Source organism: Ranitomeya imitator, chromosome 1, assembly GCF_032444005.1.
Source record: "Ranitomeya imitator isolate aRanImi1 chromosome 1, aRanImi1.pri, whole genome shotgun sequence".
Classification (NCBI taxonomy): domain Eukaryota; kingdom Metazoa; phylum Chordata; class Amphibia; order Anura; family Dendrobatidae; genus Ranitomeya; species Ranitomeya imitator.
Window position 1 is genome coordinate 466635260 of NC_091282.1, and position 18342 is coordinate 466653601.

The following is an 18342-nucleotide window of genomic DNA, read 5'->3' on the forward strand; positions in this document are numbered from 1 at the left end:
GGTGTGTCCAAACTTTTGGTCTGTACTGTACATACGTACGTACGTACGTACATATATTTTCTAACCTCTGATCCATAACCATTTCCTTCATTAAGAGTTTAAAGATAATCTGTCACCGGGTCTTTGCCTTTCTAATTTGAGAGCAGCATAATGTATCGACCCTGACCCTGTTTTCAGCTATGTGTTACTTACCGGGCTGCTTGTTGTTGTTTTGATTATCTGCTGATAAAACTATAATTTTCTCATTAGAGCACAGGTAAACCTGCCACCGAGTCCTTCCTGTTCATGAGCTCTGCATAGCCTCACCACTGATTTGAGAGTTTTCTGTGTGCACTGTGCATAGAAAGAAAGCTGTCAATCAGTGGTGTGGGAGGGGTTATACAGAGCTCAGCATTCGGAGAACTGGCGGATCTGCAGCAGATAAAATGGTGATTTTATCAAAACTGCATCAAGCAGCCCAGTAAGTGATACATCCCTGGAATCAGGGACCTGGTCCCAATATCATGTGGCTCTCAGATGTGATAGCAAATATCTAGTGACAAATCCTGTTTAATAAAATTCTTTGTCTATTGTGGTAAGTTTAGTCACCTGTGGGGAAGTGGGGTTGTAATGTAAAAAAATACAATTTTTATTTATTTTTTTATCTCCATAACTGTAACAGCTCTTAAGTGTATGATATTTTTTGGGGGATTAGTGGGCAGAGTAAAAAAGAAAAAGTAGATGGCACAAGAGTGGCTCCATTCCTTCTCTGTGAGGCAGCCTTGGAAATCTGAATACAGCTCTCTGTTAGTTCAATAAAGAATGAATGGAGTCTCTGTTGAGCCTGTGTACTGCCACTCCACTCAGATGGGGATTAAGGTGCCCCATTGTATTGATTGGTGGAGGTCCCAGCCACGTGTCCCCTTCTAAAAGTTGTAACTTAATATATACTGTAACTGTTCTGTTCTTTGTATGAAAACTATTACTGTTATGGCAGATATGTAAAGTTGATCTGTTAATTTGGACTTTGTATCCTGTGGGTGGCTTAGTATAGATCAGGAGGGAGTCCAGGGGGTGGCATAGTATAGAGCAGGAGGAGTCCAGTGGGTGGCATAGTATAGAGTAGGAGGGAGTCCAGCGGGTGGCATAGTATAGAGCAGGAGGGATCCAGTGGGTGGCATAGTATAGAGCAGGAGGAAGCCAGGGGGTGGCATAGTATAGAGCAGGAGTAGTCCAGGGGGTGACATAGTTTAGAGCAGGAGTAGTCCAGGGGGTGACATAGTATAGAGCAGGCGGGAGGCCAGGGGGTGGCATAGTATAGAGCTGAGGGAGGCCCGGCTGTGGCATGGTATAGAGCAGGAGGGATTCCAGTGGTTGGCATAGTATAGAGCAGGAGGAATCCAGGGGGTGGCATAGTGTAGAGCAGGAGGAGTCCAGGGGGTGGCATAGTATAGAGCAGGAGGAGTCCAGTGGGTGGCATAATATACAGCAGGAGGGGTCCAGAGGATGGAATAGTATAGAGCAGGAGGGAGTCCAGAGGGTGGCATAGTATAGAGTAGGAGGGAGTCCAGTGGGTGGCAGAGTATAGAGCAGGAGGAAGCCTGGGGGGTGGCATAGTTTAGAGCAGGAAAAGTCCAGGGGGTGGCAAAGTATAGAGCAGGAGGGAGGCCAGGGGGTCGCATAGTATAGAGCAGGAGGAGTCCAGGGGGTCGCATACTATAGAGCAGGAGGGAGGCCAGGGGGTGACATAGTATAGAGCAGGAGGGAGTCCAGTGGGTTGCGTAATATCGAGCAGGAGGGGTCCATTGGGTGGCATAGTATAGAGCAGGAGGAAGCCAGGGGGTGGCATAGTATCGAGCAGGAGGAGTCCAGGGGGTGGCATAGTGTAGAGCAGGAGGAGTGCAGTGGGTGGCTTAAGAGCAGGAGGGGGCCAGTGGATGGCATAGTATAGAGCAGGAGGGAGTCCAGTGGGTGGCATAGTATAGAGCAGGATGAGTCCAGTGGGTGGCATAGTATGGAGCAGGAGGAGTCCAGTGGGTGGCATAGTATAGAGCAGGATGAGTCCAGTGGGTGGCATAGTATAGAGCAGGAGGAATCCAATGGGTGGCATAGTATAGAGCAGGATGAGTCCAGTGGGTGGCATAGTTTCGAGCAGGAGGGAGTCCAGTGGGTGGCATAGTATAGAGAAGGAGTCCAGTGGGTGACATAGTATAGAGCAGGAGGAATCCAGTGGGTGTCATAGTATAGAGCAGGAGGGAGTCCAGGGGGTGGAATAGTATAGAGCAAGAGGGAGGCCAGGGGTGGCATAGTATAGAGCTGAGGGAGTCCAGGGGGTGGCATAGTATAGAGCAGGAGAAGTCCAGAGGGTGGCATAGTATAGAGCAGGAGAAGTCCAGGTGGGTGGCATAGTATAGAGCAGGATGAGTCCAGTGGGTGGCATAGTATAGAGCAGGAGGAATCCAATGGGTTGCATAGTATAGAGCAGGATGAGTCCAGTGGGTGGCATAGTTTCGAGCAGGAGGGAGTCCAGTGGGTGGCATAGTATAGAGCCGGAGTCCAGTGGGTGACATAGAATAGAGCAAGAGGAATCCAGTGGGTGTCATAGTATAGAGCAGGAGGGAGTCCAGGGGGTGGAATAGTATAGAGCAAGAGGGAGGCCAGGGGTGGCATGGTATAGAGCTGAGGGAGTCCAGGGGGTGGCATAGTATAGAGCAGGAGAAGTCCAGCGGGTGGCATAGTATAGAGCAGGAGGGAGGCCAGGGTGTGTCATAGTATAGAGCAGGAGAAGTCCAGCGGGTGGCATAGTATAGAGCAGGAGGGAGTCCAGGGGGTGGCATAGTATAGAGCAGGAGGAGACCAGGGGGTGGCATATTATAGATCAGGAGGGAGTCCAGTGGGTGGCATAATATAGAGCAGGAGGGGTCCAGTGGGTGACATAGTATAGAGCAGGAGGGAGGCCTGGGGGTGGCATAGTATAGAGCTGAGGGAGGCACGGCTGTGGCATGGTATAGAGCAGGAGGGAGTCCAGTGGGTGGCATAGTATAGAGCAGGAGGAAGCCAGGGGGTGGCAAAGTATAGAGCAGGAGGAAGGCCAGGGTTTGGCATAGTATAGAGCAGGAGGGAGTCCAGGGGGTGGCATAATATAGAGCAGGAGGGGTCCAGTGGGTGGCAAAGTATAGAGCAGGAGGGAGGCCAGGGGGTGGCATAGTGTAGAGCAGGAGGAGTCCAGTGGGTGGCATAATATAGAGCAGGAGGGAGTCCAGTGGGTGGCATAATATAGAGCAGGAGGGAGTCCAGTGGGTGGCATAATATAGAGCAGGAGGGAGTCCAGTGGGTGGCATAATATAGAGCAGGAGGGAGTCCAGTGGGTGGCATAATATAGAACAGGAGGGAGTCCAGTGGGTGGCATAATATAGAGCAGGAGGGAGGCCAGGGGGTGGCATAGTGTCGAACAGGTCGGAGGCCAGGGGGTGGAATAGTGTAGAGCAGGAGGAGTCCAGTGGGTGGCATAATATAGAGCAGGAGGGAGTCCAGTGGGTGGCATAGTATAGAACAGGTCGGAGGCCAGGGGGTGGCATAGTGTAGAGCAGGAGGAGTCCAGTGGGTGGCATAATATAGAGCAGGAGGGAGTCCAGTGGGTGGCATAGTATAGAACAGGTCGGAGGCCAGGGGGTGGCATAGTGTAGAGCAGTCCCCGGCGCCTGCGGTGTAAGTTCGAAGGGCAGCGCAACTGCGCATGCCCAAAATAAAAATAACTGCACAGGCGCCGGGGACGATAATGAAGAGGAGGCGGCGGCGCCCGGCGCACAGAGGCCATGATTGATGGATGTGGTGCATCTGGATTAGGGGGGAATAACCTGCCCCGTGGCGATTTCACGGTATGAGGAACAAATTTCAAAAGCGATTATTTCAGCAGTGCCAGGGACAAGAACGAAAAGAGCCAGAATACAGCATTAGTGCTGCACAAGGTGGCTCTTTTAGTTACAAACGCCTGGGGGGTGACAGGTTCCCTTTAATCTGTTTTGTTACATATCTCAGATGGTGAAAGCCTCAAAGGAATTAAAAAAAAAAAGGTATTAGATTTTTCCGCCTTGCAAAAATAATATAAAAAATGATCAAAAAGTTTAATTTGTGACCAAAAAATAAAGCACTGTAGAATTACTGTTTTGTTTTTTTTTTCTATGCCATCCCATAATAAGTAAAGGGCTTGGGGCACAAGTGTGCAATCGCTCTGTGTGACTGCAGATTTGTGAATCCTCACAGTGCGCTCTGCCGGGATTCGCTGGCCTTGGGAGTGAGCAGGCTTGTGATTTGCATACAAGCGGTGACGTTCTGGTTAGATGTGTGCGGCCTAGTCCCATACAAGTGAATGGAACGAGGCCGGACACGTCTAGTCTGAGTGTGGCTGTAAGTATACAAAGTCAGAATTGCTGTCACGTGTCACTCTATTAATGAAACTTGGTAAAAAATTATATGTACCAAAAATTCTGTCACTGATAAATACGACTCATCCCGAAAAAAAAAAAACAACAACGCCAAACAGTAACATAGAAGGAGAAATAAAAATGTTATGGATCGTTGAATGTGATTTATTTGTCCCAAAAGCCCAAAATTGGTCAATCCGGAAGGGGTTTAGAGGTAAAGATCAGGCTGTGAAAATGTGAGATTCCTTTTAAGCTTCATAATTAACAATTCTAAATTGAATTTCACTTGGGTTTTTTTCCCCTTTTTTCTAACCACTTTCATGTTTATTTCAGGATCTCTTCAAATCGGCTTTCTTTTTTTTTGAAGGCATATTTTACAATGACATGAGATATCCAGAATGTAGAGATATAAGCAGGTAAATCCATAAGCAGATGTTACATTTGTCTGTTTGTGTTTTTGCCCTATTTGAGCTTTAGTCTGCTGATAGGGCAGTTTTCATTCAAATGTGTAATATTTGTGCATGGTATTATTATATGCGAAAGTGTTTGGCGGTAAAAGATTGTAGATAGCGGCACTCGCCACTTGTACTCTAAGGCTATGTGCACACGTTGCGGATTTTGCTGCGGGTCCATGCGTTTACAGTACAATGTACTGGAAAACGCAATCCGCAGTGCCCATGCTGCAGAAAAAACCGCTAGGAAACGCTGCAGTTTACATTCCGCAGCATGCCAACTCTTTGTGCGGATTCCGCAGCGGTTTACACCTGCTTCACAATAGGATTCCGCAGGTGTAAAACCGCAGGTGGAATCCGCACAAAATGTGCAGTAAATCCGCAGGTTAAACGCAGTGCCTTTTACCTGCGGATTTATGAAATCTGCAGCGGAAAAATTGGCAGAGCTCAAAAATAGGTGTGCATATACCCTAAAACAGCAACTTTATTAGGGTAACACATGGGAAGCGTAGACCTGGAAGAGAGACGTGTGACGGCTGTTTCGCATGAAACGCTTCTTCAGGCTCATGTGTCACAAGGAAACACACCTCCTGTTTATCATATCTCCAGGCAACAACACAAAAAAGTAGTAAAACAATATTTGCAAAAATAATTTCTATCTAAAAAGTACAAAGCACTAATTCATATACTAATGTAAGAACGATCATTTTGTAGCAAAGAACCTAAAGCTTCCTCTTTTTTTGGGGGATAAAATAGATTTTTTTTTTTTTTATAGCAAGAAATTATATCAATCGGCCCGTACTGGTACTGTTTCCAAACTCAAATTTGCAACATTTTACAAGAATCTAAAACCTAAATTAATGCAGCGGGATTATCCTGATGAGATCATTCATAATAGTTTTCAAAAAGCATTTAAACGAAATCATAATAAATGATTCCGCAATTGTAACAAAAATAACCAAAACGATTTGTGCTATCATTCCAATATAGTCTGATGATGAGCAAAATGATTAAATATATCATTCATAAGAGCTGGCGTATGAATATTGCCATTAACAAAATGTCACCACATTGCCACGCCACAGGTCCTTTATATATTTTGGTAATTATTGTGGAGTGCCGTCGGTTTTTTTTTTTTTGTTTTTTTTATACACTTTGCAATATTGCACCCACCTCTCCAAATATGTGTGTTGTGCAGTCAGATACAATTAGGCAGCTATACTCACAACTCAAATCACTTCATGTGCCAGGGTCGTTTTTTGGTATCTGGTGCTATATGCGATTATGGGAGATTCTGTATAGGGAAGACCATTCGACCCCTACATAAACGTGTTTGTGAACATGTACGTTCACTTTCGTGTGGTAAAGGTTCACCAACTTAAATTAATCATATGAGATAGGCACATAATTATAACCCTAAATATATATACGATTTGCCGGTTTGCATTTGGAACTAGTAATTTTTTGTTGAGAAAAGAGATCTATTTTTTCCCCAAAAATAAATATCATGCTTCAAACATAAAGATACCAAATGTAAATTTTTGGTGAAGAATCAACAACAAGTGGAACACAATTGTGAAGTTGAACAAAATGTATTGGTTATTTTAAATGTTTGTGGAAATTCAAAAACTGAAAGGTGGGGCGTGCAATATTATTCATCCCCTTTACTTTCAGTGGAGCAAACTCACTCCAGAAGTTCATTGTGTATCTCTGAATGATCCAATGTTGTCCTTAATGCCTAATAATGATAAATATAATCCACCTGTGTGTAATCAAGTCTCTGTATAAATGCACCTGCTCTGTGATAGTCTCAGGGTTCTGTTTGAAGCACAGAGAGCATCATGAAGACCAAGGAACACAACAGGCAGGTCCCTGATACTGATAGTCCTAATTTATTAGACTTTCTCCAAACATGATTTGATAAAGGCCTGAGACCTAGCACATTGAAGGTGCAAATTTCAGCCTTGACTGCTTTCATGTATAATCCATTAGCAAACCATCGCTGGATTGTGAGATTTGTTAAGGCCACAAGTACTATAAGACCCACAGTTGAAGTTTCTGTTCCTCTATGGGATCTGAATCTAGTGTTAAATGGCTTACATAAACCACCATATGAGCCTCTAGAAGGCTCGAACATAAAATCTCTCTCATTAAAGGCTGCCTTCCTGGTCACCATAACTACAGCAAGACAGATGGGGAACGTACAGGCTCTTTCCATCAAGGAACCATACCTAAAGATCTTAGAAGACTGCATCATCTTAAGGTTAGAGCCCGCCTTCTTACCGACAGTATTAACAACATTCCATATGAGCCAAGAAATTGTCTTACCTTTTTTCTGCCAAACTTTAAAGATAGTCGAGAGTTCACATTTCATTTTCTACACTTTAGAACAGTCTTTCAATACCAGGAGACCAAAAAAATTGTCAGATTCCAATCTTAGTTCATTTTGCACTGCAGGAAAGAATATAGAGACCTCGGCACGATTGATTAGGTCAGTGATCAGCCTGGCCTATTCGGCAGAGGGAAATCTCCTGACAACATCAAAGCCCATTCTACTAGAGCAATAGCCACATCATGGGCAGAATGGACCAAATCTGCAGAGCTGCAACATGGACAAATCTTAACACCTTTGCAGACATTATAAACTGGACATGTTATCAGGCTAAATGACGGCCCTCAAAAGAAAAGTCCTCCAAGCAGTAGTACCGCCCTGAATGTACCCTCTGATATTCTCCTAATGGTGCTGTCAGGAGGACGTCTTGGAAAGTAGGCATTAGTCCTACCGGTAATTGGTTTTCCAGGAGTCCATCATGACAGCACCATTACATTCCCTCCCTTAAATTTTACGTCTGCTATGTGAAGGTAACGTATGTAGAAGGAAACTCAATAAAATAGAGTTGCATCCATCCTGGTGTGGTACTTGGAAAATCACCGGTGAAAGGTCGAGGGATGAGCCTTTTAACCTCTTATGTGTTCCTGTCCCTATCAAGGGTATGAAGGACGACCTCCTGATGGTACAGTCATGATTGACTCCTGGAAAACCAATTACTGATAGGATTAATGCCTACTTTTCATATTTGTATTGTTACCTGGAGGTATGATGCGTGTTTCATGTGAAACAGCTGTCGGTCATGTCTCTTCCTCCTGGTCTACGCCTCTCACGTTATCATAATAAAGTTGCTGTGCAGTGGTGAATGCCGCTGACTACAATCTTTTATGTCTTGTCCATGTATGCAGCGCTTTTTTTTTCCAAAAAGCTGTGCACCACCAGAGTCTGGTTTCCCTGATTTTTGGTCAAATTTTGAGATAAACCCTTTCTGTTAACAAATATGAGGTTATGTTAGCAGTGCTGGCATTATATTTCTATGTTTATCAGGAAAAATGTGTTTCACTGTGTGCTCCTTATCGATTTGATTTGTTTATAATCATGTGCTCTTATAATTATTCATTTTTTCTCCATCTTAATCCATTTTTAAAGTGAGTTAGTCACCCCAAAATGCAGTTTAAATAGGTTAAACATTGTTGTAGTAACCTATGATAACAACGATACTAGCACTGTGCCTGTTCCTGGTACAAAGCCTGAAAAAATAACTTATATGCATCCCTATTTTGCATATTGGGGCCCTTTGTCCGCTTTTGATTGACAGTGCTCCCTTCCTTGAGGGAGCACAGTTTGAATGCTGTTTCCTTGTGTCCGGTCTCTTATGGCCACAGTGGCTGGGTGTGTTCACCTTTCTTTCTCCTTTCTTCTGATGGTGCTCGATACACTTTGGAGTATATTAGTCCCAATATGCAAATGAGGCACAATGGTGCACCATCATTTTTGACATGCTAAGGATACATCAAAACCTCCTCATTTGCATATGAATTAAGTTATATTTTTCAGGAACTGTACCCAGTATGGTTGTTACAGGGGCTACGTCTCCCACAGCACTGTATAGCCCATTTCAAATACATTTTGGAGGTGTAAGAAAGCAGCTGGACATGTCCCGGATGGAGTTTGTGTCACCGAGGTGCCTAGCCTCAGTGATGTGAAACCTTGAAAAGCAGGTGCCAGTGCATATAGTTCCGAGAGGGTTTTCTATTTTAATGGGCCCGAATTTTGGGTCTGGGTTTTAAGAGCAGCTAGGAGAGCTGGGTGGGACTAGCTGCTCCCATATCGCCAATCTAGGCCTGGCAGCTGATACACATTACAGAGGATTATCTTCTGTCATGTGGTTGAACAGAGCAGCAGTAACGCATCACTGATCAGTCTACAGGAGGCAATAAATAAAACTGCAGGATAGTTGAGTACTGTCTGAAAGGGCTGTTAGACTGCTCCTCACTCAAACATGTAGCGGATCGGTGGTCATTAGTCTGTGTATGTATTTCACTTTTTTTTCAGTTTATGCAAGACAATAAAATAGCTATGGTGTTCTGTTATTGCGAGGTTTACAGCTCGGTAGAGTGAGCGCACCTGTGTATGTGAGTGTCGAGCCAGCAGCTAACTGCCAGTAAAACCAAGCAAGATCTCTTTAAAATGTATGGAGGGCCTTTAAAATCAACTGTATGTGACTTAAAATAGCAAAAAAAAACCTTGTACTTGCTTGTACTTGAACATAGTTCAAATCTGCAGGCGGGTCACTGGCTCCTTGCTGGTCTTTGTTTAAGCAGCTGCGACATGTTCTCTTTATGATGGCCAATGATTAGCTGTTGCGCTTACCTCTAACATTAGATATCCAGATTCTACTTGGAATGTTGGTATCTTTCTCCCCAGGAGATGAGTTTTAAAAAAACATTACAAACATTATCAATGAAGATGTGAGAATTAATTTTTCACAACTGATAGCACCTCTTTAAAATAAAAACTGAAATATCAGTCCTGGGAAAACTCAACAAATGACAGTACACTATATCAATTTATAAGGCTTTTTTTCCAGAATTTATAATTAGCAAGTCAGATGACTTCTTACAGTAGTACATGGATGCAGATTTACTTTTCACTTTAGCATAGTGAGCTCAAAATCTGGTGAAATTATTTTCTCTGTGAGATATTAACTGTGAGAAGGGGAGATGATTCTATACATTATCTGAATGTTAATTGGTACCAACATGTACAGGATTTAAAGTGGATTCAATATTTTTCCGCGTTTTTTAATGGGAACCTCTCACCCCCAAAATCGAAGATGAGCTAAGCCCATCAGCATCAGGGGCTTATCTACAGCATTCTGGAATGCTGTAGATAAGCCCCCGATGTATCCTGAAAGATGAGAAAAAAAGGTTAGATTATACTCACCCAGGGGCGGTCCCGCTGCGGTCCGGTTTTTGTCCGATGGGCGTCGCGGTCCAGAGCCTCCTATCTTCATAGGATGACATCCTCTTCTTGTCTTCACGTTGCGGCTCCGGCGCAGGCGGAAAAGGTCAGAGAGGCTCGGCGCCTACGCACTGCAGTACTTTGCTCTGCCCTCAACACGGCAGACAAAGTACGCCTGCGCCGGAGCCGCAGCGTGAAGACAAGAAGAGGACGTCATCGTAAGAAGATAGGAGGCCCCGGACTGGACCGCGACGCCCATCGGACCGGACCGCCCCCCCCCCAGGTCAGTATAATCTAACCTCTTTTTATTATCTTTCAGGATACATCGGGGGCTTATCTACAGCATTACAGAATGCTGTAGATAAGCCCCTGATGCCGGTGGGCTTAGCTCATCTTCCATTTGATATGTAATAATCCATTTCATATAGATTATTACATATCAACCATGTAGTAAAATCCTCTTTCCTGCAGCCTATCTAAAGGAGAAGAACATAGCTGCATGTAAATGTTTAATCTACAGGACGAGAACATTACTGTTTCTGAAGGGTTAAGCTATTAAAAGGAAAGTTACAGACTTCAAGTCAGACTGTCAGAACCAGCTCGATGATAGATTTTCACTTTAAGGGAATCTATTAGTAGGATCAACCCTCCTAAGCTGTCTATGTGGTCATGCAGACCACAGAAAGGTGAAACAAATAATACCTTGATATCTGTGATCCAATGCTTTATTTCAGAGAAATACACATTTTTGTTGTATGTAAATCAGCTGTTCAGGGGTGTGGGTTGGACGCTGAGGATCTGCCTCCAGAGATGATTATAAATGAAAGGGGGCACTACCAATGTGAGACTCTGCTCTTCAGTGAGATCAGAACACAGCAGAGCTAACACTGTAATGAGCCAAAATTCACTTCTGCTGTACTATATTATTTCTGCTGTACTGTGCTAGGTCATAATCACACACAGCTCGGCAGTGAGATCAAAGAGCAAAGTGTCAGTCATTACATGTCTCGCACTGGTAAACTATTGCTATTCAGTATCCAGCATTCTGGTTTATAATGAACTGTCACTTTTCTTATTGACGTTTCGTGCTATGATCTCATTTTTTATATTAATTTGATATTAATACACTGTTTTGTATTTGAATGGTCTTCCAGAACCACAATTGAATGGTCCGAATCCCGTGATAGAGGCTATGGCAAATTTCAGGCAACCAAAATGGAAGACTTTACTTTTAATGATCTGAATATAAAAATTGGTTTCCCCTACATGTACTGCCATCAAGGAGATTGTGAGCACATTGTAACTTTCACAGATATAAGGTAGGTCAATAAGCTGATGAATTGTTTATATAGTACAGCTGAGTTTAGGGTGAACCTATTACAAAATCAGCAATTGAAAGTGTCAAATCCACAACGGAAATTTATAGCAAATATATAATAAGCATGCTGTGAAAAAAACATCTGCAAATTGTCAAATTTGCACTTAATTTTTCAGTTATATGAAAATTTCTATATGTGAATGATGGAAAATGTTAGTCTACTGACTTATTAGAAGAATTGTTAGGCCGGGGTCACACTTGCGAGTGCAATGCGAGAAACTCACATCAATACCGGGCATTGCCGCCGGCACTCGGGACCGGAGTGTGCGGCTGCATAGAAATACATGCAGCCGCATGCTCCAATCCCGAGTGCCAGCAGCAGTGCTGGGTATTAATGCGAGTTTCTCGCATTGCACTCGCAAGTGTGACCCTGGCCTTACTCCGATAATCTAAACCTTAAACCTTATTGAATCCAAATTCAAAGCCCCCAAAAATCTAAAAATTTTAGTATTTGTTTTGCTATTTTGTCACATAAAAGTATCAGAAAGTCAGATATCGGGAAACTGCAGTCTCCTGTGGATTTGCACTTTAAGGCACCAAGCACTGGCCTATAGCGTGGGAAAATTTGTTTCACAATACATGCATCATCCATTGGGAACAGCAAAGTGCAGAGACCGGGTCATATGAGAAGTCACAGAAAGTTGCCTTGTTTAGACTATAAAGCTATACAATGTTTTAGATGGCGCAATTTGGAAAATGTCCTTACTGAACAAATTTAACATTTTGCTTTTTCTGTTTCCCATTAAAAGGCTGATACACCACGAGGACTGTTTAGATAGGAGGCGCTATCCAATGCATGTCCGAAAACATTGGTTTTGGACCAGAAAGTGCAATGTGTGTAAAGTGTATGTTGCAAAGTAGGTGTTTTCTATGAATGTGGATTGCTTGAGAATGTACTTGTGTTTTAATGAAGTATTGGTATTTGTCTGCATTATATTGAATTTGCGCCTTGTAGGGATTCTCTGGTAGGCATTACACCATAGGTAGCATGCACACAGGTCCAAACAGGTTGCACAGCACCAAAACAGGCTCCTAAACATAAATCCCTAGCCTTGTCCAGGCGCAAACTAAAAAGAACTGACACTAGCTGAGCTAGGCCCAACTCGGTCAAACAAAGCCATTATCGTCTGTAGCAACCACTGATACTTGTAGTTCTCTGCGCACGGCCTGTGCAGATAATTGTCAGTGAGGGATTCTGGCTCGTCTCTCTCTAGAGCTGGTCAGCTTCCCTGAGCTGGCAGACTAACGTGAACAGCTAGCCTGGTTATATGTAGGGTTAGACATACATGTCATTTAATCCAAACATGTAGACCTAGGATCTAACCCTAGCCTACTTGGCTTTGCTACAGCCTAATTTCTAAGTTTTACAATGTCAGAATTTACTTCTATAGCAGCTGCAAAATGATACACTGAGTCCACGTCCCCAGTGAAAACTATCTGATGACACCCACTTAGACTTAAAGGGGTTTCTACTACTAGGACAGCCCCTTCTCAATCCCCACCCTTGGTCCCAATTGAAATAAAAAAAGGCTATACTCTCTTCTCATGCTGACACCGATCTTGCGGTGTGGGCAATCACGGGTCCCAGGGCACTCTTGCGGTTGTATGACGAGTAACCCCGATGCCCAATCAGCGCTGGCGTCATTATCCCTTCTTTTGGACAAATTGAACATGAACATGAAGAGAAAGTCCAGGATCAGCTTCATCCCTGGCTTCCTCTTCCTGTTCAATTCGACAGAAGGTGAGGACAATGACGCCAGCGCTGATTGGGCGCCAGGCACCATGTGTCATAAAGCCGCACAAGAGCCTTGGGGCTGTGAGTGCTAACTCCGCAGCAATGGCGCCGGTACAGGAGGTTAGTATAGGGTTTTTCATTGGATCAGGGCCAAGCGTAGGGAATGAAAAAGGGTTGTCCTAGTATTTTCTTTAATTTTGGGGAGAAAAATAGGAAAAAAATGTGGTGTTTTAAAAAAAATAAAATAAAATGGTATGTGTTATAATCCACTTTTATGGTAACTTACCTGGGGTGGGCAGCGATAGTGGAGCAGGTTCCCAGGTGGCAGAGTCGCCGCGGTCTCCAGGCTGGTAGGACAGGATGTTTGGTGGCGGCAGGGATTGGGCCATGGCTGTTGGCCCCAGGCTGGTATAATAAGGTGTTCGGCGGTGCAGGGAATCCACCGACATTTTGTGACTGCCCGGAACCCCGCACCTTCCATACTTTCTAATGTGGTGGACTTTGAGAAAATGGCCAACGGAGGCAGCACATGGGCAATTGAAATCCTAGTGCCAAGATCTCAGTTTGCGCATGTGCCACTTCCGGTGGCCATTTTCCTGAAGCCCACCACATAGAGTATGGAAAGTGCGGGCCTCCGGGCTTTCACAAAATGTCGGTGGATCCCTGCACCGCTGAACACCTCGTCATACCTGAGGCTTGCAGCCATAGTCCGACTCCTGCTGCTGCCAGAAGCTTCTGGCAGAAGTGACCATGGGTCCCTGCTCCACAGCAGCCGCTAAGTTCTACCACAACTACAATTCGGATTCTAACACTCCACCCCTATTTCCCCCCCCCCAAAAAAAAAAAAATGTTGGGAAAAAAAGTGCGTCTTACAACCTGAAAAATACAGTAACTTATTAGGAACCAAATACTTTGATTACTAATATCTATGCAACAGAGAGTCAAAATTAAAAAAGAAAAACATTTTATTCCGCTTTGCAGCCGCTACTTCATCATGTGTCCAGTTCAACATGAGACACTTAGCAAATAGACGGTTGAATGATCAGTTCATTTTTAATTCATGCCTCCCCACATTTCTGCACCATAACTCTTTTTTTTGTTTTACACTAAACCCATAGATTCGTCTTTCCTCTGCTTTGTGGTTTTAGCTGATCCGCTTTTTCCCAGAAGCATCATCTTTGCTTCCTTGTATTTCTGCTTGAAGCTAGACCATCAGTAATAAGAAAATCACTTTTTTTCTGTATTTCAGGTGGGTAACAAACCAAGACAGCCTTGCTCCAGACGATCCTTGCTTCTTCTGCGATGTTTGCTTCAGGATGCTTCATTATGACACGGAGGGCAATAAACTTGGAGACTTTGTAGCATATGCTTATGTTGACACCGGAACATTTAATTAAAATTGATTATTTACAACAAAAAGAATTTCCCAGATATGTGAACTCATTGCAATGATTCCACGTGCAGGGAATGAACTCCACGTGCAAAGAACATGCAGTTATCTTTTTCATGGTCCATACCGAAACTATCTTTCTACAAGTTCAGTGTTGTACAAGGAACCTTGGGTCAGAAACCCTGCTGTAAAACTATTGTACACAGATATATCTTCCATTACACACGTTATTTTTATGAAATGATGTAATGTAGATTATGGAGGAGAACAGTAAATCTCAGTAGAATGGCCGTCAAGATGTGAGCCAAGTTATTCTCTTTGTAGGGAAAATGTCTTGTAATTATTACAAGAATTCAGATACAATATAAGTGCAGTTATTTGTTGTCTGTAGACTAAAGGTACCGTCACACATAACGATATCGTTAACGATATCGTTGCTTTTTGTGATGTAGCAACGATATCGTTAACAAAATCGTTGTGTGACAGCGACCAACGATCAGGCCCCTGCTGGGAGATCGTTGGTCGCTGGGGAAAGATCAGAACTTTATTTTGTCGCTGATCTCCCGCTGACATCGCTGAATCGGCGTGTGTGACGCCGATCCAGCGATGTCTTCACTGGTAACCAGGGTAAATATTGGGTTACTAAGCGCCGGGCCGCGCTTAGTAACCCGATGTTTACCCTGGTTACCGTTGTAAATGTTAAAAAACAAACACTACATACTTACATTCCCGGTGTCTGGTCATGTCCCTCGCCGTCAGCTTCCCTCACTGACTGAGCGCCGGCCGGAAAGTACAGCGGTGACGTCACCGCTGTGCTGTACTTTACGGCCGGCCAGCGCTCACCAGTCAGTGCGGGAAGCTGAAGGCGAGGGACATGACCAGACACCGGGAATGTAAGTATGTAGTGTTTTTTTTTTTTACATTTACAACGGTAACCAGGGTAAACATCGGGTTACTAAGCACGGCCCTGCACTTAGTAACCCGATGTTTACCCTGGTTACCAGTGAAGACATTGCTGGATCGGCGTCACACACGCCGATTCGGCGATGTCAGCGGGAGATCCAGCGACAAAATAAAGTGCTGGACTTTCCTAGCGACCAACGATCTCCCAGCAGGGGCCTGATCGTTGGTTGCTGTAACACATAACGATTTCGTTAACGATATCATTGCTACGTCACAAAAAGCAACAATATCGTTAACGATATCGTTATGTGTGATGGTACCTTTAGATCTTTCTGTCAATAGGAACAGCAGCACCTAGATGGAGTGGGCTTCCTTTGTATTTCATCAGAAGTGATCGTACAGTGCTGAGTGATGCCATGGCAGCTGGAGGTCAAACATTGACCTCTTGGTCAGCCATCTCTAAGTTAGGCCCGTGCACAGTGAGCCTTGTCTTAAAAAAAAAAAACACTATGCAAATTAAAAAGTGATAGAAAATGATACCATTAGAAATTAACATAATCCCACCAAAAGCAATCCCTCATCCAGCTTCATTGGCAGAAAATAAAGCTCCTAAAGCCTTAGAAGCAATCGTATAGTTACAGTTTTTTCCATTCCACTGCCACCAATTTTGATTGTGGCTCAACAATGAGCGATAGGATAGACGTAGTATACGGTATCCATATAACCCGACCAAGGATACGGCAGATCATCATAATCCAGCAGACTCCCCTAATGAATTGGAAAAGGAAACACGTCGAGGACATCTGGCATACTCCTGCTGCTATGTGGTCACTTGGAAGTTGGACAAAGGCTTCTTCCCATACAAGACCGTGAGAATCGACTTGGAACAACCCACAGCACCCCCAATGGATTGGGAGAGATTCGTCTTGATTCTCGCTTTATGACCAGTGAAATTTACCTCGGTTGATCTAGTCGTCTTGGACCTAGCAAATAACTTTCCACATTAACTGAGAGAGTTTGTGACTATTGCAAAGGTTTTTTATGTACTTTATATGTGTATTTGTCTATTAATTAACCCCTTCACCCCCGAGACAGTGTCACTTTGGGTAATAACTCTTGAATTCTTCAACATATCCCAGTGATTCTGAGATTGTTTTTTTTTTGTGATACTTTGTGCTTTGTTAGTGGTTAAATTAGGTCAATGTTTTTGCATTTATTTGTGAAAATATCAGAATTTTGACAAATGTTTAAGTCTTATGCCCTTAATCCAGATAGTAATACCACACAAAATTAGTTACCGTATGTTTCAGATTATAAAATGCACTTTTGTTCCCTCAAATTTAGGGGGAAAGTGGGGGGTGCGTCTTATAATCCGAATCTGTGTGCTGTGCTGTAGAGGAGGGGGGCGGCTGTGGAGTGGTGTCAAGGGGGCTGGAGTGGGCTGGCTGCGGGCTGCAGAGACAGCGGGAGGTCACGTGCTCCTGCTCATTAGCCTCATGTAATATTCACTGCACCCGCTGTCCATCACCTCAGTGCTGAAGCCGCGCCAAGTTGGTTGACAGGAGAGCGGCGCATATTGCATGTGCCTGCACTTCCCCCCTCCCATTATGAATATGCCCCCCCCAGTCACTCTATTCGCCCCCTGCTGGCACGCACATGGCCCCCCTCCGGTCACTATTTGCCCACCTGCTGGGGCACGCATATGATAAAATAACATACACTTAACTCACCTTTTAATGATGGGTCCATGCTCCCAGTTCCCCTGTGGCTGTTCCTGTGTCTGTGCCGATATCCGATCATGTGATCAGCACAGTGATATCATCACTGTGTGCCCAGGTCACATGGTCCGATGCCCAGGATACAGGAAGCACAACCGAGGAGCTGGGAGCCCGGAACCATCATCAGAAGGTGAGTTAAGTGTTTGTTATTTTATGTGCGTGCCAGCAGGGGGGCATATAGTGATTGGGGGGGCCATGTGCGTTCCAACGGGGGGGCATATAGTGACCGGTGGGGCCATATCCAGGATAGCAGGGGGGCAGTGTGCCAGCACAAGGGGGCAATGTGCCAGGATGGGGGTTATATAGATACCAGGATGAGGGACATGTATATGATTTGTAAGACTGACACTGGCATTATAAGACAGACCCCCCATTTAACATAAAATATTTTTTTTCTCTTTTTAGTCACCAAATTTGGGGGTGCGAAAAGTATGGTAATAAATAACATCTTGGACAGGTCTACTTTACATCAGCATAATTTTTAAACATAAAAAATAGAATTAAACTTACCGGTAATTCGGTTTCTAGTAACCCACCACGACAGCACACCTGGAGGATGTTACCCCTTTCCTAATAGGGACAGGAAATGACAAAGAGTTAAACCCCTTCACGACCTTGCCCTTTTCCGTTTTTGCGTTTTGTTTTTCGCTCCCCTCTTTCCCAGAGCCATAACTTTTTTATTTTTTTGTCAATATGGCCATGTGAAGGCTTGTTTTTTGCGGGACAAGTTGCACTTTTCAATGACATCATTGGTTTTAGCATGTCGTGTACTAGAAAACGGGAAACAAATTGCAGTGAAATTGCAAAAAAAGTGCAATCTCACACTTGTTTTTTGTTTGGCTTTTTTGCTTGGTTCTCTAAATGCTAAAACTGACCTGCCATTTTGATTCTCCAGGTCATTACGAGTTCATATAAACATAAGGATAAATGACCTCGGGGAGATCAAAACATCCAACACTGCAGAGACACCATCACGTGTTTCGCAACGCAGTGATCCAGAACACTGCTCC

The 18342-nt window shown here is 44.1% G+C and overlaps 1 protein-coding gene across 1 annotated transcript in view; it reads left to right on the forward strand.

Moving 5' to 3' along the window:
* The window catches only part of SNAPC3 (small nuclear RNA activating complex polypeptide 3), a 131111-nt gene extending 116020 nt beyond the window's left edge, over positions 1-15091 (forward strand). Inside the window, exons 6-9 of the mRNA XM_069765175.1 lie at positions 4737-4819; positions 11303-11467; positions 12276-12383; positions 14511-15091. Coding sequence (XP_069621276.1) covers positions 4737-4819; positions 11303-11467; positions 12276-12383; positions 14511-14658 — 504 coding nt within the window. The 3' untranslated portion in view covers positions 14659-15091. The remainder of the gene's footprint in view (positions 1-4736; positions 4820-11302; positions 11468-12275; positions 12384-14510) is intronic.
* The last annotated feature ends 3251 nt before the right edge of the window (positions 15092-18342 follow it).